This window comes from Anthonomus grandis, chromosome 1, assembly GCF_022605725.1.
Source record: "Anthonomus grandis grandis chromosome 1, icAntGran1.3, whole genome shotgun sequence".
Classification (NCBI taxonomy): Eukaryota; Metazoa; Arthropoda; class Insecta; order Coleoptera; family Curculionidae; genus Anthonomus; species Anthonomus grandis.
In genome coordinates this window covers 35640064-35667176 of record NC_065546.1, presented here as the reverse complement: position 1 = coordinate 35667176, position 27113 = coordinate 35640064, and the positions used below count along the sequence as shown (strand labels likewise).

The 27113-nt window shown below is 33.8% G+C and overlaps 1 protein-coding gene across 2 annotated transcripts in view; it reads right to left on the bottom strand.

Moving 5' to 3' along the window:
* Nucleotides 1-1264: 1264 nt before the first annotated feature.
* LOC126735020 (TATA element modulatory factor) overlaps nucleotides 1265-27113 on the bottom strand; it is a 52863-nt gene continuing 27014 nt past the window's right edge. For both annotated transcript variants that reach the window (XM_050438894.1, XM_050438899.1), the window contains exons 12-17: nucleotides 23726-23873; nucleotides 23426-23658; nucleotides 23057-23375; nucleotides 12218-12479; nucleotides 11710-12164; nucleotides 1265-2059 (exon numbers count right to left, since the gene is read on the bottom strand). In XM_050438894.1, the coding sequence (XP_050294851.1) occupies nucleotides 1676-2059; nucleotides 11710-12164; nucleotides 12218-12479; nucleotides 23057-23375; nucleotides 23426-23658; nucleotides 23726-23873 (1801 nt within the window). In that variant the 3' untranslated portion in view covers nucleotides 1265-1675. The remainder of the gene's footprint in view (nucleotides 2060-11709; nucleotides 12165-12217; nucleotides 12480-23056; nucleotides 23376-23425; nucleotides 23659-23725; nucleotides 23874-27113) is intronic.

Sequence of the window (27113 nt, the reverse complement as noted above, 5' to 3'; positions counted from 1 at the left end):
CCGACGATTTCAACTACCTGGAGTAAAATGGAAAATACCTCCTAGCGCCTGAAATTATTTTAAAAGTTTAAAAACGGAAGGAATAAGAAATGATTTCAAATTAACAAGAAAGTTTAAATGCTCGAAAAGTGTGAAAAATGAGATGCCTATACTAGCGTAACACAAATATCATGAAAAAGCTTAGAATGACTTCAAAGGCATAAAAAACTTACTGTTATAGCTTTAAACAACAAAAAAAGAGGGCTTGAAATATCATGAAAGAAGTTTAAATAACTGAAGCCTGAAATATCCGATAAATCACTGTGCATTTTATGATTAATATGCCATTTATGGTCCTTGCCTTACAGCAGGTCTAGCTCAACCTATCCACAGAAAGCAAGATTATTGCCATATGGGTCTAGAATAAGTCTATCAAAGTTACAGTAATTTATTTGGTTGTTTTTTTTTAATCTTTTAAAATTTGGTTTTGTTACAGTAACAATATTAAAATATTAATTTAAGGCTTGTAAATGAGTTTTGGTTTAAGGCTAAAATCATTATTTTAGTAGTCCTATAGTCAGTATCAGGTGATCTAGAATTCCTGTTACATATGTATTGGCTGGTGTGAAGTTTTTATTCTTTAACTATCCCAGATCCGGTGCTTTTTTTAATTGAAACTCCTGGACAACTAAGAAAAAGCCTACAATATTATAATACGTAAATTGTAAATTCAGAATAATTTCTCTGTCTTGATCTGTATAAACGGCTTTTTCAATTTTCAATAATAATAACGTTAATCTCTAATATCGCTAAATAGTGCAATTTTCTCAAGTAAACATCATTATGATTCAAGCTTACAACATGTCCCATTTAGCGCAATGTGTTAAAGCACTTGCCAATAGAGCGCTGGCTTGCTGGGTTGTAGGTTCGGAACCAAATCTCTTTAATTATTGGGCTTCTATTTTTGTTTTCTATTTTGCTTTTTGTTAGATTAGCTTCTTGTATAGATAAATAAAATCATTTTAATAATATATTTTAATATCTGAATTCTATTCGTTTTAAAAGTTTCTTTTTTTTAAGATGTGATTTTCAGAAGCTGTTAATTAGGTACTTCATTTTATCATATATCTTAATTTAAATAGATTGTAGTATTTTATATTTATTTAGGTTTGATGAAGCCTTTGGGGGCGAAATACGACTAACTAACTACTTTTAGGCAATCAAACGCAGCATTTTATCATTTTAAAAGAAAAGTTTTTAGTGCTTTTAACAGAAAACTACCATGTAAACTCATCTTTAAACGTTTATTGTGTATATAGACATACTAAATAAGTAAATTTAATATATCTTCCAAATAGCTTAATATATTAATAACACTGTGTGGCTATTCTTACACCATAATGATAAATATATATAATTAAAATCATACAAGCACTATCAAACATTCTTTATATCACAGATTAAATTCCAATAAAGTAAATAGTAAACCAGTTAATATTTGTTGGCCTTAAGATAAGCAGCGTTTACGGTTAACTATAAGACCATAAAAAGTTTTACTGCATATAAAATAATGCAATATTTGAATTTTAAACCCCAATAAAATCTATTTTGCAACAAAAATTGAATAAACCCACTTCATATGTAAAAATCAAACTATTTCAGCAATTAAATTCTCGTAAAAATTACTACCTCAAATTTACTGTTTTTCCCTCTGTTGGCGCAACAACTCGTCCAGCTGGCTCTTATAAATTTCTTTGACGTCTAACAAGTCCTGCTTCAGTTCCTCATTTTCTTCAACCTTCTCCCCATACAGTTGGCACAAGGTCTCGTATTCTTGCTGTACCTTAGAAAATTCCTCTTTCAGTTTCTCGTGTTCCTTTGTCACCTTTTCCAGCTCTTCTACCCTATTGATTAGCGTCGATATTTCGCCATTTAATAAGGATCTTTCATGTTCCCTTCTGTTTAATTCCCATTGGAGTTGTTGCAATTCGCCTTCTTTTTGTTTTAAGTTCGACTGTAACATTTGCATTTCAAACATGTTTGTGTATCTTGATGTGTGGCCTACTTCGAATGGTTCATCCTGCAATACATTATTATTAGTATCATAGTATTAACATAAAATATAATATCTTATCGCTGATATTAACTGTACATAAAAAAACTATAGAATATTTTGAAAGAAGTACCATTTAAATTCTTTATAAATATTTTCAAAAAACCCAAAAATAATATGCAATCTAAACGGAAGATATTTGAAATAAAAAGGGAACAATAAGGAATATTTTTAAGACAATATAGGACAGCAATTTATTATGAAAAATGATTTTATTGGCTTGAGAATGATTCTCCATAATGATAAATACACTTTTGCGTGTGCTAAAACCAAATTTCGCAACACTTTTCCTACTTCAATTAAGGTATTTCCAAAAGACGAATACATTAGTGGCTTCTTTAGACGTTTAAAAACAATTGCCAATTGTTCTTGTTAAATGGAAATAAAAGGAAGTAATTTCGTGCTAAATTAGGCTGTACAGCTGCTACTATACGAGGAAGAGTGGATACACTCTGAATAGTTTCTTTTTGTTGTTACTGAAATTGTAATATCTTATCTTAAGTCATTCTACCCTTTACAAAACAAAAACAAACAAAAAATGTCTCTTAAAGACATTCCCTTCTAATTAGTAACACTCTTGGCTTTGAGTACAGGTCATAGAGTGCAAACTTTTCCTCTTATTCATATCCATAATATAAAAATGACTCAAAGTACATATGAAAAAGGTACCGAAAAAGAACAACCAATAGAAATGAATATCAACCAATCTTTTATATAGAAAAACACACTTCTCCCCAAAGATGCATTAGTATTCTGTTAAAACATTATTTAGAAATAACCCAATCTCATCGGGAAATATTTCAATACTCTTTTAACTTAAAAAAAATAAAAAAACCTATAAGCCAGCTTCGCCTCAAACCTTGAGCCGTTGCATTAAAACAGTAATGAACAAGAGTGGGATTGATACTAAAAAATATAGGACAACCTTTGAGAGTGCAGTTACGAATAATTCTTGATGTGTGATTTAAATGTATAAATATTAAAATTATGTTTAAAACATTATGTCGTTGAATAATGTAAAACTAGGTTGTAAGAAAGTTATGTTTTGTTTTTTTGACTAAAATAACATCCTATCTCCCCCCTTACATGAAAAACGCCCAACCCTGTATCTTGAGTCTTTAATTGCAGACATCTACTTTGAAGAAATGATTTTAGTAGGTATGGTGGGGATGGTACGGGTGGCGCTAATAACGCCACCTACGTCAAAAAAAACGAGGGCTTTAAAACTTGTTGCCTTTAGCCAAGTAGCAGGGACTACATTTGTTTATGATCTAAGGAAAAAGGTGGTTCATATAATTAATATCGAACTTCACTTACAGGTAAGTTCGTTTGATATGTTAATTAGATTTTTTCTTAATTCTTGTTTAATGTGAGTTCTTGCCTTTTCCTTTCTTCTTTTTTTAGTTTTTTCTTTGATGATATGAAATATGCCCCTATATACAATCAAAGTGGATTCTGCATCCTTTTTTAAGTTTAACCAAATAACTACTAGTATTATAAAATCTAGGATTAGGAAGTTTTTGGCACAAGTTTGTGAACTAAATAAATAAAGTATATATTGAGATGTAACCTTTAACTTGACACTTACTTACCATAGAGTTAGGCAATAATTCAAAATTTTTACTTTTGGTATCCAAAAATTGTATAACTTACTTCTCATAGATATCATAATCATTATCCATAAAAGTACTTTGTTATTCCGTTTTTACATGTTTTTTTAATTTTAGAGGCACGGCATATAAATCGTCGCCTTTGGGTCTTTTAATCGGTGTCAAGTTTGGCTTATATTGTAATATATCCCCAGTTTTTCATGCAACACGCAATAAAATATCATAGCTGTATATTAAAATAAAATAGCTGTCTAAAATAATTCTAAAGTTTTCTTACTTTACTAACTACTATTTTTGGTCTTAATTTAAAATTAGTTTTTCGTGTAATAATTTTGAATTTAACTTTTTTTAAAAAACTTTATAGAGACGATTGTTTGAACTCATTAAATAAATCATTCCATAGTTGAATAGTCACAAAACCAAGAGAAGGCTGAAAATTTGCTATCTGGGTATTGTTTCAAAAAACTCAAACCGTCTTGGCAATGGTAAACTTCCACAAGACCTCGCAAATGTATTGGTTGGCTCTTGGTTATGTAGGTAAAGATTTAGCCATTTATAAGCACTTTTATTCCTTTCAAAAATTATTATTAAATAAATCAGTTTATGTTGCACAAACTATAGCTTTTACCGAACGACTCTCACGGTAAAATTGTGGGATAGTACGAGCGTCGGAACGATATCTTACTTACATTTACTGTTTTATTCGCATTCACATGTAAGTTACAAGGTGTTTTAGTTTAAATAAGCAATTTTAGTATTGGATTTAACATTAGATACAAATAAAATGGGCTCATCAAAAATTATTTCCAGATTTGTTGCTAATGCCAATACCAGAATAAGCCATGGATAAAAATGGTTATTTCATAGTTCTTTAATAGATAAGATTAATATTGTGATTTTCAGTACAAAAATTGAAGTTCTATAGTGATGAAGAGTTCTCCAAATCTACGTTACCTGGACTGCATCGAAATGCAGTCCTATGCACAAATATTGTGGTGTATACTTGTGAGTCGTGGGTATACTGATGCAGTGTGGAGTGTTTTTCTGATTCATGCATATCTGCTACATAAATAGAGGAAATTAGCGATGAAAGAATTGACGTGGGAGATGAAACCACGATCGGTTGATCTCAAATCAGATGTCACCTCATCTCTCTAGTGACCTACTATAATACAGCTCTGTCATACAAATAATTTCTTAGAAACTTTAAAGCGTTTTTAGAAAAACCAAAGTAATGCAATTTCGCCAGTAATAATGGTGATTGAATGAATAATGATTGTCTCGAATGCTTTACTAAAATCTAAAAAAGTCTAAATCTATGCATATAGGGTCATTATGTTGGCAAGCTATCTAATCTAAAATCTATGAACGTAGGGTTATTATGTTACTAAACACGGAATGATAATTGGAAATGATATTAAAAGAAATCACATAGCTACATATTTGGTTATACTAATTGGTGTAAATCTCCGATGTTTTAATAATTGACCGTTTCCATATGGTGCTATCCAAGCAATGACATGCTTTGGACAGATAGAGACCATACCAAGAGCCGGGTCACTATTTTCAGATGTTCAAGAGTCTGACGGGCAAATGCAAAAATAACTATCTGGGTTGATTTACCTTTGGAGAAACCATGCTAATGCCGATTAAAGAGATCACAATTAAGAAAATTAATCAAATTGTTTAAAGGTTTAATCAATCGCTTGATTAGCTCTTAGCCTGATATTATCAGTTATCCATGGACAGAACGGCTTGTTTTTTGAATTTTTAGAAAATTTCATTGGAAAATTGGTGCTATAATATTTTCATTAAAAAGATGAATTTTGATAATCTAAAGCTTTAAGATGATAAAGTCGATCACGCTGAATAGCCCTTCCCGCTATATCAAAGTTCTGTAAATCAACTTGATGATGAACAAAATGTTAAAAAAGGTCGAAAACGTCCAAGGTGTGAACATGAATGGGCCAGAAATGTTCGTAAAATTTCAAGGGCTAGTGGAGATGAATACGGAAATACTGCTAAAAAAGTCGTGCCGAAAAGAGTGGTCGGAATTGATTGTGTTTGTCCACGACGGTGCTTCTTAAATGTATTTCAGCAAACCAGGCAATCGGTTTTAGAAACTATTAATAAACTAGCAGATAAGGAGAAACAAGACTTATATTTAGCGGGGCTAATCTCGAAAAAACTGATAGCCCGTAAACGTTCAAGGACCGGTGAAGGAACGCAAAAATCTGTTTCTCATACATACAAGGTAGGTAAAACTGCAAAATTTAAATAGAGCTTTTACCGCAGACCCTACTGCAAGGGTCAGAAAAGTAGCTGAAGATCTCGGCCTTTCTAGATGGAAGGTGTGGACGACCATGAAGAAAGATGGACAGTATCCCTTTCATGGTACGGGGGTGCAGGGCTTACAAGACAATCGAAATAATTAAAATTAAAACAATACAAGTTATAAGCACCTTAAATAAGTAGTACAAAAAAAATAATATAAGATCCAATATAAAGTGATAACAAAATTTAAAATTTAAAACAATAGCATAATTGTAAGAATATAAGACACACTAACCAAATGATAACAATCACAGAAAAATAATCAGGTATCATTCAAATTAAGAGAGGAACACATCCTTTTTTTAAAAACATATTCAGTGCTGCTAAAGATGTCGACATCTATAGCCTTCATCTGATTATACCATGTACAAGCACGGCACAGTGGAGCTTTGCTGGACAGATTTGTTAAGTTAAGAGAGGGATAAAATATATGGTGCCTCCTTGTATTGGCAGGAGGAACAAATAGAGGTAGCCTCTCTAAGAGCTCAGAACAATCAATTTTATTAATGCAAAGTTTATATAAAAATATCTGACTAGAGAGAATAGTATTTTGCTTTAGTGACAAATAGTTGAATCTATTCAGCAGGTACTCCTGTTCCACACCTCTTACTGCATATACTCCATCCAACTTAACAGAAAGTAACTTTAAGAATCTGCGCTGTACATACTCCAGTCTGTTAACATGAACATCATAGATGGGGAACCACAACATAGAGCCATAGATTAATTTAGACTTTACTAATGAATTGTACAATACAGTCAAGCTGGATATATTCTTAAATTGAGAAGTGGACCTTACTATAAACCGGAGGGATTTTAAGGCTGAACCAGTGACCTGTGCTACATGCTAGTTGAATGTGAGCCTCTTATCTACTTCAATGCCCAAATCCTTCACTGAAGAACAGTCTAGCAACTGAGAACCACTCAATATATATGGGTATAAAATCTCTTCATGAAGAATGGAAATTGTCATTTTTTTACATTTGTCACAGTTTAGGGGTAGTTTATTTCTTTCACACCATTCAAAGACCCCATTCATGTCCTCTTGCAGCTTCAGGCAGTCCAGCATAGTACGAATGATACGAAACAACTTCAGATCATCAGCGAATAAAAGACAGAAACTCTCCACACAATCAACTAAATCATTAATAAATAGATCGAACAGCATTGGGGCGAGGTTACTGCCTTGGGGCGCACCACTCGAAGCCACGTAATACTCAGACCCAAAACCATTAAATTCAACATACTGAAGCCTGCCAGTCAGATATGAGATGAAGAACTCCACCAGACAAGGATGAAATCCAGCCAAAGCCAGCTTCCGTGCCAGCAAACTGTGATTCAGCCGATCAAAAGCCTTCGAGAAGTCTGTGTACAGCACATCCAACTGGCTTTTCTGATTTATAGCTAGATATGCCGTTTCCAAGAAACAAGCCATATTAGTGACAGTAGATCTTTTCTGAAAGAAACCATGCTGCTTTTCTGTAATTATGTGCTTAATTTGAGGAGACAATTTATCGTGCACACATATCTCAAAGGCCTTCGAAAAATTAGAGAGAATTGACACTGGTCTGTAGTTCTCTATTCTGCCAAGGTCGCCACTCTTAAACACTGGACATATTTTAGCCTTTTTCCACTCTTCCGGAAAAGAAGACCCTGCAAGACGAATTCAGTTCTGCCGCTTTTTATTAAACATGGACATCGAGGACCCGTTATTCTTAAGAAGTATTTGGTGGACAGACGAGTCCAATTTTTCCAGGGAGGGTATTACCAACTTCCACAACCTCCACGAATGGGCTGCCAAAGATGCAAATCCGCACTGGAAAAAACAAAAATCATTTCAGAACAGATTTTCGGTCAATGTGTGGGTCAGAGTAATAGGCAGGACTATTATTGGGCCTTATTTTCTACCAGAGAATTTAAATGGTGCCAACTATTTAGATTTTCTACAAAATGATATGTCCGTTCTTCTAGACGAAGCTGGATTATTGGAACGAGAAAGACCAATAATCTTTCAGTAAGATGGTTGTCCAGAGCATTGGTCCTTGGCTGTCAGGAATTACTTAGACGACTGTTTTCCGGACGGTTGGATCGGTAGAGGCGAAACCGTTCCTTGGCCTCCTCGATCGCCTGACCTAACTCCGTTGGATTTTTTCATATGGAGCCGGGCAAAGGAGCTTGTATACACCACCGAAATAAGAACAAGAGAAGAGTTGATTCGCAAAATAAATGAAGCATTTGACAGGATGAAAGAAGATATGACCATAAGAGTAACCACCACCGAAGTAACAAAAAGGGCTGCTGCCTGTATTAGAAATTATGGATTGCATTTTGAACATGAACAATAAATAGTTTAAACAAAATTGTGTTTTATTTAACATGAAAACCTAAAATAACCCCACAATCGGGGCTCTAATGCTCTCCATAATATTGCTCACACTACAAATACTAGAGAACTAACTCGTTTATTTTTTTTTGCAGATACCAGTGGGCTTCGAAGAATATCAAGTGTGCAGAAAAGCTTTTATGGCCATTCATGGCATCACCAAACATCGAGTGGACGTCCTAATAAAATACCCTGTCAAATAAAAACGCAAATAGATAACCACATAAAAAGTTTGCTCAGAAGAAGTTCGCACTACAGCCGAGAAAAAAATGATGGGAAGTACTACTTACCTTCAGATTTAAATATTTCAAAGATGCATATGATGTATCTAAAAAAATATAAGCCAGCTGTTTATCAATGTCTTGCCAGCGGCGAACAATGTCAACCAGAGGTCACATATGACTTTTACTACCGCCACTACATCGAACTATAATATCAGCTTTGATGTGCCCCGGTCCGACACATGCCAAACCTGCGATCGCTTAGTTAACCAAATACCTGAGGAGGCTAATAATGAAAACAAAGTAGCTTTGCAAACTGAGAAGACCGTCCATTTAAGTAAGGCAGAAGTATTTTACACAAATCTTAAACAAAAAAGTGCACTTGCCAAGGAGAATCCTAATGTGGAGACGTTATGCTTTGACTACCAACAAAATTTGCCACTTCGGCATATACCAGCCGGAGATGTATTCTATAAAAGGCAACTATGGGAGTACAACTTTTGCATTTTTTTCAGCAAAAACAGGCATTTCCACGTTCTATATGTATGATGAAGCTACTGGAAAGAAAGGTTCCAATGAAGTTATCAGCTTTTTACAACATTATATCCAAACTTACCTTCCCCTGGAAGTTACAGAGCTAAATATATTCTCTGATAATGCTTTTGCGTAGAATAAAAACCAAACTCTCGTAAAATATTTATACACTTTAACTAACATAGAGTCAAATAATATTAGCCAGGTGGTCCATCAATATTCAGAGCCAGGACATAGTTTTCTGCCCTGTGACCGTTCCTTTGGGTTAATTAAAAAAAATAAAAGAAAGAGGGAAAGAATATACAGAAGAATGGAGAAACCTAGTTAAAGAAACATCTAAAAACTTCAAGGTGATAAACGTCAATCAAAAAATGATTTATAATCACACAGAACATTTTAAAGCCCTATTCAAAGGATTTAAGGGCACTAACAAGGAGAAGTTTGCAATTTCCACATACAGAGTTTTAAAATACATTAGAAATAATAGCTTTATTCAATGCTCAGCCTCTGCTGGACTATTTTTTTAACTTTTACTCTGATCAAGACCGACCCACGAAGTCAGGTATTAATGCCAACCGAAAATTGTTATGAAAATGTTCTATTAATAAATGATAAAAAAGTAAAGGATTGCAAGACTTTGGTCCAAAAATATGTCCCAGCCGCTTATCAAGATTTTTATAAGACTCTTTTCGAAAATTTGGCTACAGACCAACCTGAAGAGGATCCACCCGAAACCGCTGAGGAGAATGAAGGATATGAAACTGATTCCTCACTATTTTAAGAATGAAACACTGTTAATTTTTAAAAACAATAAACATTTTTTCAAAATAATATTCGTTTTTTAATATTTTGGTGCAAGAAACAGGCAAGTCCAAATTTTCAAAATATTTTTAAAACATGTAGACGGCAAAAATTGTACTTATTTTTCATAATAAACTAACGCATTATACCTAGTTTATATAAATTCAATTAATTTATGTATTTACTTAAATTTATTTTCAGATAGGAAAGTTTTTTTCATTTTCCCAACATGAAAATATAGAATGTGTGGGCCAGTCAGTTAACGAGGCAGTTATCTCGAGTTATCCTCGGCAATCATTAATTAATTAATCAAAATTGCGTCGATTGCATCGCATTATTCATAAAGATTTGCATTTTCGTCCATTGTTGATACACAAGAATTAAAACCGCAAAATTAGAGTTCTGGAGAATACTGGGCGAACATTTTAACGGTTATAACAACATATGGTTTTCTTCGGAATCGAATTTTCACCATAACAGACACGTTAATAAACAAAACTGCCGATAGTAGGCCGAGCAGAACCCGCACAATCTTTATGAGGGCGAAACACTCGCCTAAAGTTATCGTCTGCACTGCTATGTCAAACCAAAGAATCATTGGCTCGTATTTTATTGAAGACAATCGTGATCCCGCTCATACTTTAACATCTGAGTTCTACTCTCACATGATTAGACCTTCTTAACTCCTGCAATACAGAACCATGGTAGCTACAATAGAAACACGTATTTCCTGTAAGATGGAGCGATGAGCTTTTCATGTCGCGAATGATTTCTTGGATGCTCTTCATCATTATTCCCACAGAGGACCATCAGTCGCAGAGGAGACCTGGCGGGAAGACTTTTCCCCACGAATGAAAATGCCAATCTTTTGTCAAGAGTTATGCATTTCACTCACTCATCATCATCAGACAACAAACATTAAACATCAGACAATAAACATCACAGCTATGTAGTGTTAGAGTCTAATAATGATGAGTAAACTCATCGAAATGCATAACTCTTGACAAAAGATGGTCATTTTCATTTGTGGAGTCTCGAGAAAAGCCTTCCCGCCCTTCCCAACCGCTATATTATATCCACTCCACTTCAAGAATGTACTTCTACTTACAAATGAAAATAATGTTTAGGCTTTTGTTTGGTAATAAATTTGTCTTTGTAAAAATATTGTAAGTAGTATTTTTATTTATTGCATAGAATAAACAAACATTTGTGAGATACCCTATGTATGGTCATAGCAAATTATTATTTTTCTAAGAAAATTATAAAAGGCATTAAGAAAATTTAGAATACTATTTGCGATAGACAGAAAAGCTTTTCCTCTTTGGGAATCTATCAGTGGACATATTGTTTATTTTAATAGATTTTTGCCTTGAAAATGGTAGTAGCTAAAAATACTAAATAAGTAAATACTTAGTTGAACTACCTAAACATTAATTCAAGTTACGATTCTTAATCAATAAATTTCATACATTTACATATTTGAAAAATAAACTTAAATCGGAAAATAAAAAGCAAGAAAGGAGTTCAATAGTCGATTAGTAACTCTTCAAATAAATTATTGTATTAAATAGTTATTGGACTTCTTGAGACATGATTCTTTTAAATAAGCGAATAAGTCTATTCTCTTTTCAATAATTTAGCTATTTAACTGGTAATATACCTAACACCCAATAAAGTAGCTAACTAATCTAGAGTTTTGTGACACCTTAATACAATAGTTTTCTGTGAACTTACTTGAGACCAAAAGCTGCCGGTAAGGGATTCCGAAACGGAAACTTTCCCCAAACTTAAGGTCGGCGAGTTACTGCCGTTATTTGGTGAACTCCTGTCTCCAGCCCCAGGACTTTCAGTTTTAATAACACTTTCCACCAACCGAGTTTGCACGTTTGCCGTCAACTGCTGCCTTAAATTCTGAATTTCCTTCTCCTTATCCCGTACGAGGTCGTTTAATTTTTGAATTTCCTCGTTTTTTGCTGATTCCAACGTTTTCACTCTAGTTCTAAGTTCTTGTTCTATTTTTTGCGAGCCCGTCTTTGTTTGTTCCAATAACATTCTGGTCATTTCAAGCTCGTGTTTTGCAGTATTTAATTGGCCCTCTAAATCTGCCAATTTCGACCTCATACTGATACACTCCTCTTTCGCAGACCTCTCTAGGCTTGAGGAGGCTTGTAACTTAGTTTGAAGATCACCTGAAAGTTCATTCTATTAATAAAATTGCTTTTTTACATGTTTATTAGCATACTTATTTTCAGGCTAAGCTCTTGTTCAATCTTGTTAAATGATGAAATTTTCATATTATATGTGGCTTGCAAGCTTTCCAGTTGCCTTACTAGTGGCTTAGTAATCTCCATTTCTGCCTGTGAAAGTTCTTCATTACGATTTTCAGCTTCCTCGAGGCGTCGCAACAGATCGCGGTTTTCCTGTTTTAGTTTTTGCTCCTTTTTTATAAAATACTCCTCGGTTTTGCTTAGCTGGTGCCTTAAGTCGTCTAGTTGGTTTATGACCTAAAAGTTAAACAAAAACGGTGAATCTGTAGTTTCGTAATTATTATAACGAAGAAAAAATTAAAATCGTTAGTATCATGAATTCTTTATCGGTTACATATTTGACCTATAAGGACATCATCAGGCTACCAGACAGCTTCTTGTCTACTTATTATGAGGAAGACTTTTTTATTGCGATTTTGTATAAATTATCTACTTTGGTGAATTTTCTCAAATATGCCAATTTAGACAAAGATATTTTGGAATGTCATATAATAAGGCAATATAGAGGGTGTTTCAGAACTATGGGATCAAACTTCTAGGGGTTATTCAGTGCAACAGTAGAATCCATTTGAGTATAGGAACCCATGTCCGGAAATGTGTCACTACGCCACTACGGCCCTAAGACGCGTTTAAATTTAGAAAAAATATTAATTACCTAAATAGGATCTGATGCATTTATTTTTACCTTTTGTATTTGATACCATCACAACAATTGTTCAAAATGTCTTCCTCCAACCTCAATACACCGATTTAAACGCCGCACATGATTTCGGCAGGCTACACTAAAAATTTGATCCTCGTTTTGAATGATTTCAAATGCTGCTGTTATTCGTCCAATTAAGTCTAGCTCTGATTCTACTGGAGTTTCGTAGACTAAAGACTTTACACGTCCCCACAAGAAAAAATCGAGCGACGTTAAATCGGGTGACCTAGAAAGTGCTCCACCTCTGGCAATCCAACGGTGCCAACAAACCGCTGAGCCAAATACTCGCGTACTTGTACAGCAAAGTGAGCCGGCACTCCATCATGCTGAAATCACATTTGCTGTCTAACGTTTAGTGGAACATTTTCAAGGAGTTCTGGGAGAACTTCCTCCAAGAAACGCAGATAAATAGGTCCTATTAACCGTTCCGGTAGAAGGTATGGCCCAAATAAATAATCATCATTGATTTGCCCATACGTTGACAGACCAACGATTCTGATGTTTTCTTGGAAAAATTGCATAAGGATTTTCTTCGTCCCAAACATGGCTATTCCTACTATTAAAAATACCGTCTCTTGTGAAAGAGGCTTCATCGGTCCACAAAACATATCGTAAAAAATTTGGTTGTGCAATGATGTGATCCAGAACCATCGACAAAATTGAACTTTAGGATGATAATCGGCTGCAGTCATACCTTAAAGTGGTAAGGATGGAGTTATTGCTCGTGTAGTACCCGCCAGACAGAAGCGTTACTCGTATTCATATTCTTAGCGACGTCACGTGTGCTATTTGATGGTTCATCGGCAACTTGCTGAAGCACCTCTTCTTCAAATTCGACCGTTCTCACGGTTCGAGTAACACCAGTCATGCATCTTGGTCTTAAACATGTCTGTCTTAGCGAGCTGCCGATGAACCACAATAAACTTTTTGTATCCAGAATGCTGTCGTTCGGGATAATGTTCATGATACAACCGCGATGCTGCTCGTGCATTGCAGTTTGTTACTCCGTATGCCAAATGCATATCCGCCTATTCTTGATTGGTAAAGTTTTCCATTAGCAATAAATGTTTAAAAATTGTAAGCTATACAATTTTTAAACATGACATTGAGAATTGACATTGATAAGCGTTGATTTTAAACAATTGTTGTTATGGTATCATGTACAAAAGGTAAAAATTAATGCAGCAGATCCTATTTAGGTAATTAATGTCTTTTATAAATTTTAACGCGTCTTAGGGCCGTAGTGGCGTAGTGTAGCAAATGGATTCTTCTGTTGCACTGAACAACCCCCAGAAGTTTGATCCTATAGTTCTGAAACACCCTGTATAATATTACACATAAAATATATAAGACAAGGCAAGGCAAGGCCAATCAAATATAAGATTTAAAAAAAATCGCTTTTAATGCATTTCACAATGGAATGGGAGCACGGAAGAATGGAATTTTTAAACCACTTTTTGACCTAATTCTCCATCTCAAAATTACAATCCGTGGATCATCCCTATAGAATGATTCACGTGCCTTATATATAGGCATAACAATTTCGTAAAATTATTATTTTCAAGGCATTTTAGGATATAACAGAAGAGTGAAGGGTGGTAGAGACCAAATAAAATAACTTTTTACTCACTTTTTGGACTTTTTCTCAATCTCAAACCTTCTACTAATCATAGACAATATAGGAACATCTAATAATCGATATTCCTAGTATGAAGGAAGCATAATTATGTAAGAAAATTTCATTGCATTTTAGGATTTAAGAGAAGAGAGAAATGGGGTAAAAATCCGATAAAATTACTTTTTTCTACTTTCTGGCCTTTTCCCCATCTCAGACCTACGAATCATAAGCAGTCGGTATAAAATAATATTAGTCGTATGTAGGGAGCTTATTTACGTAAGAAAAACACTTTAAAAGCATTTCGGGATGGGAAAAGGGAAAAATGAAATGCGGTAGAAGCCCAATAAAATGACTTGCTCTCTATACTCTGGCATGACTCTCCATTTCAGTTCTAAGAATGATCGCAATTTAACGGGTATCGATAATAATATTCTAATAGGATTTATCCCACATTTTTTTGAATTTGGCGTTTTTAATAAATATTTCTTTCTCGCGTAAATTTAACATAACTTAAAAAACGCGACTTGACGTACGTCGTGCTATACGAATTAGAAATTATTAATAAAGATGGAAGCCACTTTCTTCGAGATCCCTTTGATAGTCAGAGTATTAATGACTTCCTTTCCGGTGACGTAAGTTATGAAACTCTACCAATAATTAATACCATTGAATTATTATAAAAGTAGTGAGGATATAGCAGATTTGAAAAATGAACAGGCTCAACAAGTTAATTTACGAGAATGAGAAAACCCATCCGTGGATGAAAGTTATCTTACACAAGAGGTAAGGCTCAAGAGGTGGCTCACATCGAAGAATCAGATGAAGATGATAATCTACTTTTGATAGCACTTAAAGACAAAATTTGCCAACACGAAAATTTAGTAGAGCCGGAAAATAAGATATGATCCTGACTTTATATCACCCGAAAAATAATCAAGAAAGTGACTTAAAATACGCAGATGAAAGAGAAAATCAATATAATCCCGGTTTAGTACCGGCGAAAGGTAAAATTTACAGTAATAAAATACTCAATTTAGTCCAATATCATTGACTTTACACTTACGAAAATAACTGAAAGGAAAGAGAAGAAAAAAGCCACTAGCGAATTGTGGGATATAAACATTAACCTAAGAAAGAGAATGATGGTAGAAGAGTACGTTGGATACACAATATCTAAAGACAGGACGATTGAACAAGAAGCAAGAAGAAACAAAATAATGCTCGGGCCTAACTGTAATTCGTTTCTTTGGAAAAAAGCAGCAAATCGTTGTTGCCACCTGCTGCCAGAAGAAATCCGACAAATAATTTTTGAAAAAATTTTGGATTATGTCCTGGGAACAGAAAAGGCTCAATGTTTTGCATATGACTTAAAAAAAACGAAGCTTCACAAAAAAATCCATCCGACGAAAGGGATCATTTCAATAGTATTTAAAAATTGAAGCCGGAAAACATCAAGTGTGTTATCATGCAAACATTTCTTGGTACGTTAGGTACAAAGGAACGAATGGTTAAGCACTGGGTCAATGAGGAGTGTTCGTGTGTAGAAAACAAAATAAACAAGTCGATACAAACAAAAATAAGACTAGAAGAAAAATTAAATAAAAAATAATTGGCACTACATTTAGTAGAACAAAGTAAAAAATGAGTACAGTTATAGCTCTGTCGCAGAAAGTCAAATAAATTACATCTAGAAGAAGATTTCAAAACTAATATATTTGAAATATACAGGGTTACTGGTAATTCGATACATTCCTTTGGAGATGTGATAGGGGAGGGGGTAAGAAGTAAATGGAACCCTAATATGTATTATGCAAAAGTTGATAGTTTTCGACATATTTAATTTTTTCTGTTTTTCTTCAAAATGTAGACCTTAGTGGTTTAAAAGGCAGTTTCCAGAAAATCCGCTGTATATTTTTTTAACTTTTTAGGCAAAATACATGCTCAACACAATAGTGTTACGTTTGTAATGGCAAAAGTCCCGCAAATAGTTGTAACCATAGGTAAATTCTCGATGCAAAGTGTAATTTTTTTTTCTTAAATAAAATACTACACTTTCTAGTGGATATTTTTTGAAAAAAAATTATGCTACATTCTTCAAAATTTACGTAAAACTTTCTTATTATCTAAGCTAACTCATAGGCTATAAATGCTACCAAAAATTTTAACAGAATTTTGTATTTTTATTATTAATAGTAAGAACGCACTTGAAAAATGCCAAGTGGTATTTACTTCTATGGTATTTAAGTACTATAGCAACAATTTGTTTTTTTAATTTTATTGTTAAAAATTTGATGTGTAGATAGTCTAACAGCAATAATTGTTGTGGAAAGTAGTTAAATTACGAGTTTCGAGTTTATTTTTCTCGTGTTTTCAAAGAAGGTATTCTATTGGTTTCTGCGCTATGGCCACGTTTACTAACGCTGAATATGCAGATATTATGTTTGTTTATGGGTTTTGCAATGGTAGAGTCCATAAAATGAGAGAATATGCCAAAAAATCAATAAAGGGGAGGCCCCATATTTCCCTGATTAGGTTTACTTGACCGTGAATACATGCATCTCTCTCTTTCACATCTGCTAGAATTCTACGCTTCTACGCTTAACGATAGCCAGCTTAGATGCGCGAAGTCTGACGTCACCGGCATATTCTCTCATTTTATGGACTCTAATGCCGCGGAGTCTCGCCGAGAATACCAACGTCGCTTCCGAACCGCCGCATTCCAAATGTCCGTGTTTTCGCTTCGACCTACCGAGCTATCGCTGAAACTGGATCTGTAAAACCAAGAAGAGGTGACGCTGGCGCTCCTCGCGTATATCGAGCAGAAGATGAGGAGGAAATATTAAGACATTTTGAAGACGATCTAACCACATCCACTAATGCCGTAGCGCAGCAAACAGGATCATCGCAATGGAAAGTTTGGTCCACGATTCGGCAAATGGGAAGCCATCCTTACCATTATACGCCTGTCCAAGGATTGGAAGAAGGGGACCCGATAAGAAGGGAGAATTCTGCAGATTTATTATAAATTCTGATGCAGACAATAGAACTTTTTTAACCGACATTTTGTGGACGGACGAGTCAAAGTTTAGTCATGAGGGCATTACAAATTTTCATAACTTTCATTTTTGGGCCGAAGAAAATCCCCGTTTAACAAGAGAAACCAGTTTTCAAAGAAAGTTTTCTGTAAATGTGTGGATGGGACTTATTGGCCGGGATGTAATAGGACCACATTTTTTCCCAGACCATTTAAACGGGGATATTTATGAAAATTTTTTACGACATGACCTACAAGATCTTTTTGACGATATTCCTCTCGCCGTTAGAGGACGAATGATATTTCAACGTGACGGATGTCCAGCTCATTTCGGCGGTCAGTTCGGCAGTTCCTGGATGAACGTTTCCCGAATCGTTGGATTGGTAGGTCAGGTCCAATAGCTTGGCCAGCACGAAGCCCTGACTTAACCCCGCTTGATTATAGCATATGGGGTCAAATGAAAGCACTGGTTTATGCAACCCCAATAATTACCCGGGAAGATCTTATCCAAAGAATAACCAACGCTGCCCAGCAGATCAGGAATACCATAACAACTAGAACAACAAAGACTGAAATGAGAAGGCGCTGCCGAGCCTGTATTCGCAATAGAGGCTCTCATTTTGAACAAGATTTGTGAAGGTAAATACTGATAAATGCGTTACTTTACAATTTATAATAAAAATACAAAACCATGTCACCTAACTTTTAAGCATTTGTATCCTGTGAGCTAGCTTAGAAAATAAGGAAGTTTTAAGGAAATTTTGAAGAATGTAGCATAATTTTTTTTCAAAAAATATCCACTAGAAAGTGTAGTATTTTATTTAAGAAAAAAAAATTACACTTTGCATCGAGAATTTACCTATGGTTACAACTATTTGCGGGACTTTTGCCATTACAAACATAACACTGTTGTGTTGAGCATGTATTTTGCATAAAAAGTTAAAAAAATATACAGCGGATTTTCTGGAAACTGCCTTTTAAACCACTAAGGTCTACATTTTGAAGAAAAACAGAAAAAAAAATTAAATATGTCGAAAACTATCAACTTTTGCATAATACATATTAGGGTTCAATTTACTTCTTACCCCCCTCCCCTATCACATCTCCAAAGGAATGTATCGAATTACCAGTAACCCTGTATAGAAAAAAATATTTAGACGAAGATAAACTGCCCTTGTTAATTAGCATCTTTCTAAAAAAGTTTGACGAAATGAATGAAACATACTATTCATTTCTAGAAAAAATCAGCGCGATTTATGTTGTGGATATATCATGCAACAAATTTTAAAAATTGTCTACGAGAATCATATTTTAGCGAAAGACCGTGCTCGCCAATAAAAGGATTTGGACAAAAGGAAAAGACAAGATCAGGCTATTTATTATTTTGCAATGGAGGTACAAGCCGTCAAATTATGTCCTTAAGTACACGACTTGTATTACACAAGTAAATTGAAGGTAGACAATTTTACAATCTACAATTTGTCAACTCATGTAAAATTTTTTTATGGAACGAATCAAAAGGAACACTATGCCATAAAATTTCACACTGAGAATTAATAGAAGTTTCTTGAAAAGGCTCACACCCAAATGGAGTGTGACTCTTCAGTCTTGTTAAGAGACAATTAAAAGGAAAATATATTTTTCTACCGATAGATGCCAAAAAAACCAATGCCTTTAGAAAAGGAATATTTGAACCATTCGTACTCTAAATTTAAAAAATCAAAACCTGATGAGATATAACTCAATTCGTCCAGGAAAATTAAACATCCCATTAAAGGCAGTGGACTTAAAATGCTTAAAATATTTACCTTCTGCAAAAAGTTTGTTTAAAACTAAATACGACTATCCTTATGCAATATTACCGCAAAAACAAAAAGAAATTATTCATGAATACCTACCCAAGCAATTATAAAAAAATGACTCGACCTACAACAGCTTAAAACAGTTATTCCAAAAGATACACATTACTTTTATGACTTGATAAACTCTAATGGAAAGACAGAAGAATCGAACACGATACAAACAAGACAATAAATATAGAAATACAATCGCTAATGCCGCTCATATGGCATACAATAGAAAAAAAATTGTAAGACTGTCAAAAATAAAACAAAAATATATAATAAAAAAATGAATTAGTATTCTTTTTTGTTTAGTTTTAGACTAGTTTTTGTATTCAACCATATATTCAAAGTTTTATATTTCTCAAATATTAATTAAAAGGGTAATTTTATGAAGAATAAAATTTTTTATTTTAATTATAATCATTGTGTAATTTGTCTTAACCCACAATAATTACGATGCTAATATGACACCTACAAAAAAATTAACACTTGTAGAACCTAGCCTCTTTCAGATATTTAAAACAATAAACGTTCTTTTCACTTCCTGTCAATACTATAATAAAGATATCGATATTTAGGGAACACGTGAAGAAAATTGTAAAATAGAGTGAGACTAAGAGATAAAGTCGAAATTATACCCATTTGTAATGACGTCATTTTTGTTTATCTTTGTTTAGCATATTCCAAACAGCGGCGACAACAAACTTTTAAAAAAAATTGGTGTCTGATGATTATTCATCTTTTATATACTACGTTATGTGAAATATCCGTCACTGTCAATCAAAAATATTGGTTTGTCAACTTGTTCTTGAAAGTTATTTCGAAAAGTGTTAGATAATGCCTAAAAAAAGATATAATAGGTATAATGAACAATCGCAGCTGATGATTTTAAATATATTGGCTTTTTTTCAACTGGAAAAGGAACAAGTCCGAAACGGAATTGCACTTCAAATTGTGAATGTGATACAGCGAACCGCAGATGCAACAAAATTGAGCACAACAACGATCGCAAATATAAAGAAGAATGGGATAAAATCAGATCAGGATTACGCAGCCCGTATATCTTTTAAGCAAAGATAGCAAAAACCAAAATTACAACATATTTGAAACATAGAATTCGGGACACAATTTATTCTATGTACGCCAGAAAAGAATATGTAATATTGGCAACAATAAGAGAAAAGTTCAGGGAAGAAATTGAATATTTTGAGTTTTCCATTGACTCCTTAAGAAGATGGATCAATAGTATAGGCTTCAAGTGGAAAAAATCAAATAACAGAAAATATTTGATGGACTTGCCAAATATTGTTCATAAAAAAATCAATTTTTTAAGGGAGTATATCAAAAATAGAAATGTAGGTCCGGAAGGTTTTACTCCAGTTTTCATTGACGAGACGTGGATTTTTAACAAGGGATCATTTCGTAGTAGCTGGCAAGATGACACCAAGCACACGGATTCAAGGAAAAACAGTGAAGGTAAAAATTATCTGCTTATCTTTTTAGATTTTTAGCCCTCTAACTTCATAATTTCATTTGTTTTATAGTTTCATATAATTTCTCTCTAAGACAATATGAGGGAATTTAACTCCATACACTACTTGTATGTGCATGGAACATTACTTATTAATGATATTAAATTTATGTTCTGGAAGAATGATTTCTAAAAGAAGAGAATTAAATTATCTTTTATTTTTAAGGTCATCGTTATATCGTGGTCCACGCCGGCACCAAAGATGGCTTCATCAAGGGTGCAAATTTAATATTCAAGAGTGGATTAAAGACGGGAGGTTATCATGACAATATGAACAGGAAAAACTTCGAAGACTGGTTTAAAACTCAGCTGGTTTCAAATCTTCCCCCAAAGTCATTTATAATCATGGACAATGCAAGTTACCATTCTGGTTTATTAGAAGAAATCCCAAGAAAATCTTGGACAAAGCAGAGACTGACCGAATGGTTGAAGAAAAAGAATATTGGCTTTCCAGAAAAAGCCATGAAAGATAAAATATGGAGTATTGCACGCAGAAACTGCCCTAGTGAAAAAAAGTACTTCCTTGATGAATATGTTAAACTTTTAGGACACAAAATTTTGCGACTGCCACCATATCATTGCCAGTTTAATGCAATTGAAATGGTATGGTCGGAATGTAAACGAAAATATGATCAATATATTTCCAATTTTAAGGGGTTACCTTCAGAAGTTCTGGCTACATGGGAAAGGGTAATAAACAAAATTTTTATAGATCATTGGCAAAAATATGTTTTTCATACAGAAAAGGTAATTGAAAAGGCTTGGGAGGCAATACAAGTGATGCCTATGACATTCTGCCACTTATGATTACGACTGACGAAGACGACGATGACGAAGACAATATCTCTGATTTCAGTTCTGCCTCTGACAATACTGACGAGATTGATTAAGCTTTTTTTGTTCTAGCAAATTTTATTTTATGATCGTCGTTTAAGTATTCAATCATATCGTTGCAATTTCATTAACTTGGTAATGCAATATGGCGTGTTTTTTTTGAGTTTGTATGTTTTATTTTTTGGAATGGTATTTTCATTTTAATGTGTTAACATATTCCTTCAAGCAGCATTTTTTTTAATGAAAAAATAAATTAAATTATCAGTATTTAAATTTTTCCCAGTGAGTTGAAATAATTTTATACCATTATTCACAATTTTTGTAAGCTCGGTTTTGTTACGTCTACTGCTCGTGCCGAATTCTACTTTTCAAATATGTTGTAGATTTGGTTTTTGCGGTCTTTTGCTTGGAAAATATATGAGCAGCGTAATCCTGATCTGATTTTATCCCATTCTTCTTTATATTTGCGATCGTTGTTGTGCTCAATTTTGTGGCATCTGCTGCTCGCTCTATCACATTCTCAATTTGAAGTGCAATTCCGTTTCGGACTTGTTGTTTATGTCCCATTATTTATGATTAATTATAATATTTGTTAATTGTTAAGTTTGTTAATAATACAATAAATACTACAAAATTTTTTTTAATTTTTTGGGAATGAAAGTATATACACGAATATAAAAATATAATAATATGCTGCTAAAATAAATCATTTGTTAATTTCTAAACGTATAAAAATACATAGCAGACTATTAATTTCTGAAGGCAAAGGTAAAGTTTCTAACCTAATATTGATTGGCAAAAATATCTACGCCATACGTTTTTTTCTCATCTGGATGACTTAACTAACTACAAATGGGTATAATTTCGACTTAGTACTGTGCTATTAGTTAGTTAAGAGCCTTTAGAATTTAGTTTTCTAAACTTATTTGTACAAGCTGTCCAAAGATATCAACTCTGGATTGGGCGTGACTTGTTTGGTCAACAAATAACCGAAAATTGGAAAAATAAAATAAAAGCCAACCCCATGTAAATGTGTTCATTTCACATTCACTAAGTGCATTGCATTACATCACACTTTAATTACTGTATGCCCTCTTTCTAACACTAGGGGTTAAATTACCCATAGGGACCATAACACAAGCAAATCCTTGATTTTCAGCTTATGTTACCTAACATAAACTACGACTACGACTGTTTTACCCAAGTTTAGCCCAAATTTAATTGTAAAAAAAAATAGACTGTTCACGTACCTCTTCGTTCTGGGACTCAGTCATTCTCTTCTCATTTTCGAGGCTCTCTAACAACTGTTGGCGCGCCAAAAGTTCCGAACTGGTCTTATTTTTATCGACCAGCTCCTTCTTGGCCGCCTCCAACGATTTCTTGGTCGTATCGAACTTTTGAGTTAAATCCTCCAATTGACTTTTCAATTTAGACACTTCGGTATCTAATTTTTTGTTTTTCGTTGTTAAATTGTGCACCGCCTCGATTTGGGTACGTTCCACGTCTTCTTTGGCCGATAGTGATTTTTTTAGGCGCTCGGTTTCACTGGAGAGACTCTCATTCATTTCTCTAAAAATTAAGCATTAAAACTTAAATTAAAGGCGTAATTAAGTGATTACTTTAAATTTTTGATAATGGTTTCATTTTCCTTTTCTTTAGCGCGTAGTTTTTTGATAATATTGGAGTGTTGCAATTGGGTTTTTGATAATTTTTCACCCTCTTCTCTAAGTTCTTTGATAATTTCATCCTTTTCGGAGATCGCCGATTCCAGTTCGTTTTTACTTAACCGGGCTGCCACATCGAGTTTTGCTTGGTCCAGTTGTTTTCTTAGGGAGTCTTTCTCTCTTATTGCCTAAATTACCCCAAAAAAAGTCCATATATCAACAATCAACATATACTAAATAAAAAACCATATTTACTTGCTGGAATTTCTTTTCTAAAGCTGATAACCTTCTGGTATACTCTTCAGTTACTTGGGATACGTCTGCACTTTCCAACTGTTGGGTCAGCACACAGTCCAATTGCATCTTAAGGTCTGAGTTCTGTTCTTGTAGCTCAGCATTTCTTCTATAGATAAATGTTTATTTCTTTAAAACTCTATCTACTAGAAACGACCAATTAAAGAACAAATTAAAATGCATATAAAAGGCTCCAAAAGCCGGAAAACATGTACGAGGTGCAGTACCGGACAGAAAAAGGAGGGTTTTGGATAAAAGGATTACGAAGTGCTTTAACTAGGCCGAACGTTGTCTAGAACTTAAAGGGTCGAATCCCTTGGTAGAATTTTTTTATTTTCAATTCAAGTCAATATATTACATAATACTTATATAATAAATTATACCTTACGCACCTAAATGACTTCACGCACTACCTGCGTGTGCATTAAATAGTTACAAACTTCTGTGGAACCTTAATTAGTGAAAAGATATATGAAAAATTTGGACTCCAGCGTCTGAAGAAAAACTATTATACAGGGTGATTTTTAAGCTGATACTTTTTTTTAACTGTGTATAGAACTCGGTAAAATACACATTTTTTTTAAATAACTTTTTTCGATACACTCAAAAACAAGGGACATACAGAATAAAAAAAGTTAATATGGGTTTGTTTTTCATCGTCTGTTTATGTTTAGTTTTTGCTCGAATTTTTGTATTATCGATCACACATTGTACCGATCAGTTAGTCTTAGACACTTTTGGTTTATTGTTGTTAATTTTAAATTTGCAAATCCTAAAAATGGCACATCGTTATGAAAACAATAAACTTGTGGATATGTTGCTTATTTATGGAGAGTGTCTTCAAAGTGCTGCTGCTGCTTCGGTATTATACGCATACCGCTTTCCTTTGCGGAATCATCCTACACCCAGAAGTTTCATAAATCTTATTCAACGGGCTAGGGATACTGGCGATTTACGGGAACATCGTGGAGGGCATACAGGAAGAGGAAGGAGACCTGAAAATGTTCATAGGGAAGAACAAATTTTAAATCTCATCGAAGAAGATCTAACAACAAGTACTCGAATTGTTGCAGGGTCAACATTGCGCGAGAATCAATTTAATCCCTTTCACGTTCAACGTGTCCAAGCGCTACTGCCTGAAGACTTCCCCCGCAGAGTTCAGTTTTGTGAATGGCTCCTACAACAACATGAAAATGATCAACATTTTTCGAACAAAATTTTAGCCATGGACGAGGCAACATTCACCCGAAACGGAATTAACAATTTTCGAAATACGCATGATTGGTCTATTGATAATCCCCATGCAATTCGCAGAACCAATTTTCAGGAATGTGTGGGCAGGAATTGTGAATGGGATACTTGTTGGACCATTTATCTTACCAGACCGTTTGACGGGCGATGTTTATTTGAACTTTTTGCAAAATAATCTGCCTGTTCTGTTAGAAGACGTGCCACTGAATATCAGGCAAGCTATGTGGCTCCTGCAGGATGGAGAACCTGCCCATTTTAGACGAGAAGTGAGCGAATTTTTGGATATAAGTTACCCAAATCGTTGGATTGGCCGAAATGCACCAGTTGCATGGCCACCAAGGTCGCCAGACCTAAATCCATGTGACTTTTTTTTGTGGGGGTATATGAAAAGTTTAGACACACAAGAAGAACTAATAGCACGTATTGAGCAGGCTGCGGCAACAGTTAGACAAAAACCGATTTTTCTATTGCGTGCCGTTACGGAACAGTGGTTACGTCGAGCAAATCGTTGTGTTGAAGTTAATGGTGACAATTTTAAACAACTTATTTAAATTAGAGAGGACCGTATTGGACTCATTTTATAACATTTTGGCAATGCAATTTTTTTATTTTTCGGTTTTTTGAATAAAGTTATTTGAAAAAAATGTTTATTTTACCGAGTTCTATACACAGTTAAAAAAAAGTATCAACTTAAAAATCACCCTGTATAGTTTACTATTATATAGTAAGTAAGAAAAGATTCGGCGAAATACTTATAGATAATGATGTTTAGTCCTTTGAATTTCTCGAAGTTGATAAAATTTTTGAATTAAATGCCTCATTCTGCCTGTAAAATAATTAATATGTTCTCCCCATGTAAAATTTTGATCTAATAGAATCCCCAAGTACTAAGTTTTTCTTACTTCACAGATTTCTTCTTTACTGAGTGAAGGTGGTCTCTTAACATTTACCGAAGACGAATCAATGTAGTGTGTAAATTATATTAAATTCTTGGACGAAAATAGAAAATTAATTAAGAAGCTTGAAAAAATTAGATGTCAGGAGGACATCGATAAAAAATAAAAATCTAGAAAACGTAACGATTAAGACAACATAGAAAATGTCCTCAAATGCCTGGAATAAAAGAAATTATTACCTGAAATGCCTCAATTAACGGAGAGACACTAAATTTGGGGAATAAGAAAAAGATTTGACAAGATAAAAAAGTCGTCCAATGTCTGAAATAAAACACAAAATTTCCTTAAATGCTTCAATTTATGGCGAGACATGAAATTCCTAAATGGAATAAAATCTAAAAAATATTTAAGTCTCTAAAAATTGGTCAAATATCCTGTAAAACGTAAAATATTATCTCTAATTCCTAGGAAACAAAAAATTTCTTTAAGTGCCTGAAATGAATAGAAAAATTACTTCAAATGCTTGTGAAATATATGAAAAAGCGTTTTCACTATGTGGAAGATATTAAATTGCTGGAACGAAATAAGAAATGCATTCAAATGCCTGTAAAAATTACTCCAAAAGCCTAGAAAACATAATAAAAATCTCAAAAGCCTACAATATATCAAAAGTTATTTCCTATTAAGTTGCCTAAAAGCGAAATAAAGTGAATTATCCTTGAATGTTAAGGTAAGTTAGAGCAGTGACATAAAAAAGAAACAGCCCTGTGAAATACTCCAAGCTAATGAACTATATTCAGAACGTGAAGATCCGACGTAAACACGCTGCTAACGATCTTTTAACGCCACCACCGTTAATCTGGCTATACAGTTGGAAAATAAAGTTGTAAATGGCATCGTCTGTACTCACACATGAAAAATTACTGCCGAAGGGTATGTACATGTAGACTAGCATTTTGCCAGGAATGAATGGTGGGCATTTTGAACACTTAATAAAATAATTTAAATCGTTGAGTTTCATTTATCAAGTTTAGGTACCATCGTGCCGAAAAAAAACTGAGACATTAAAATTTAGGTAGGGAATTGTCTCCTAGTGTATTATAGTAAATCGCATTCCTTGGGTATGGTATGCATATTTACGCATTATGAATTTTTGGAGTCTTAATAATTACATATTTAAATAATAATATTGATACAAGACA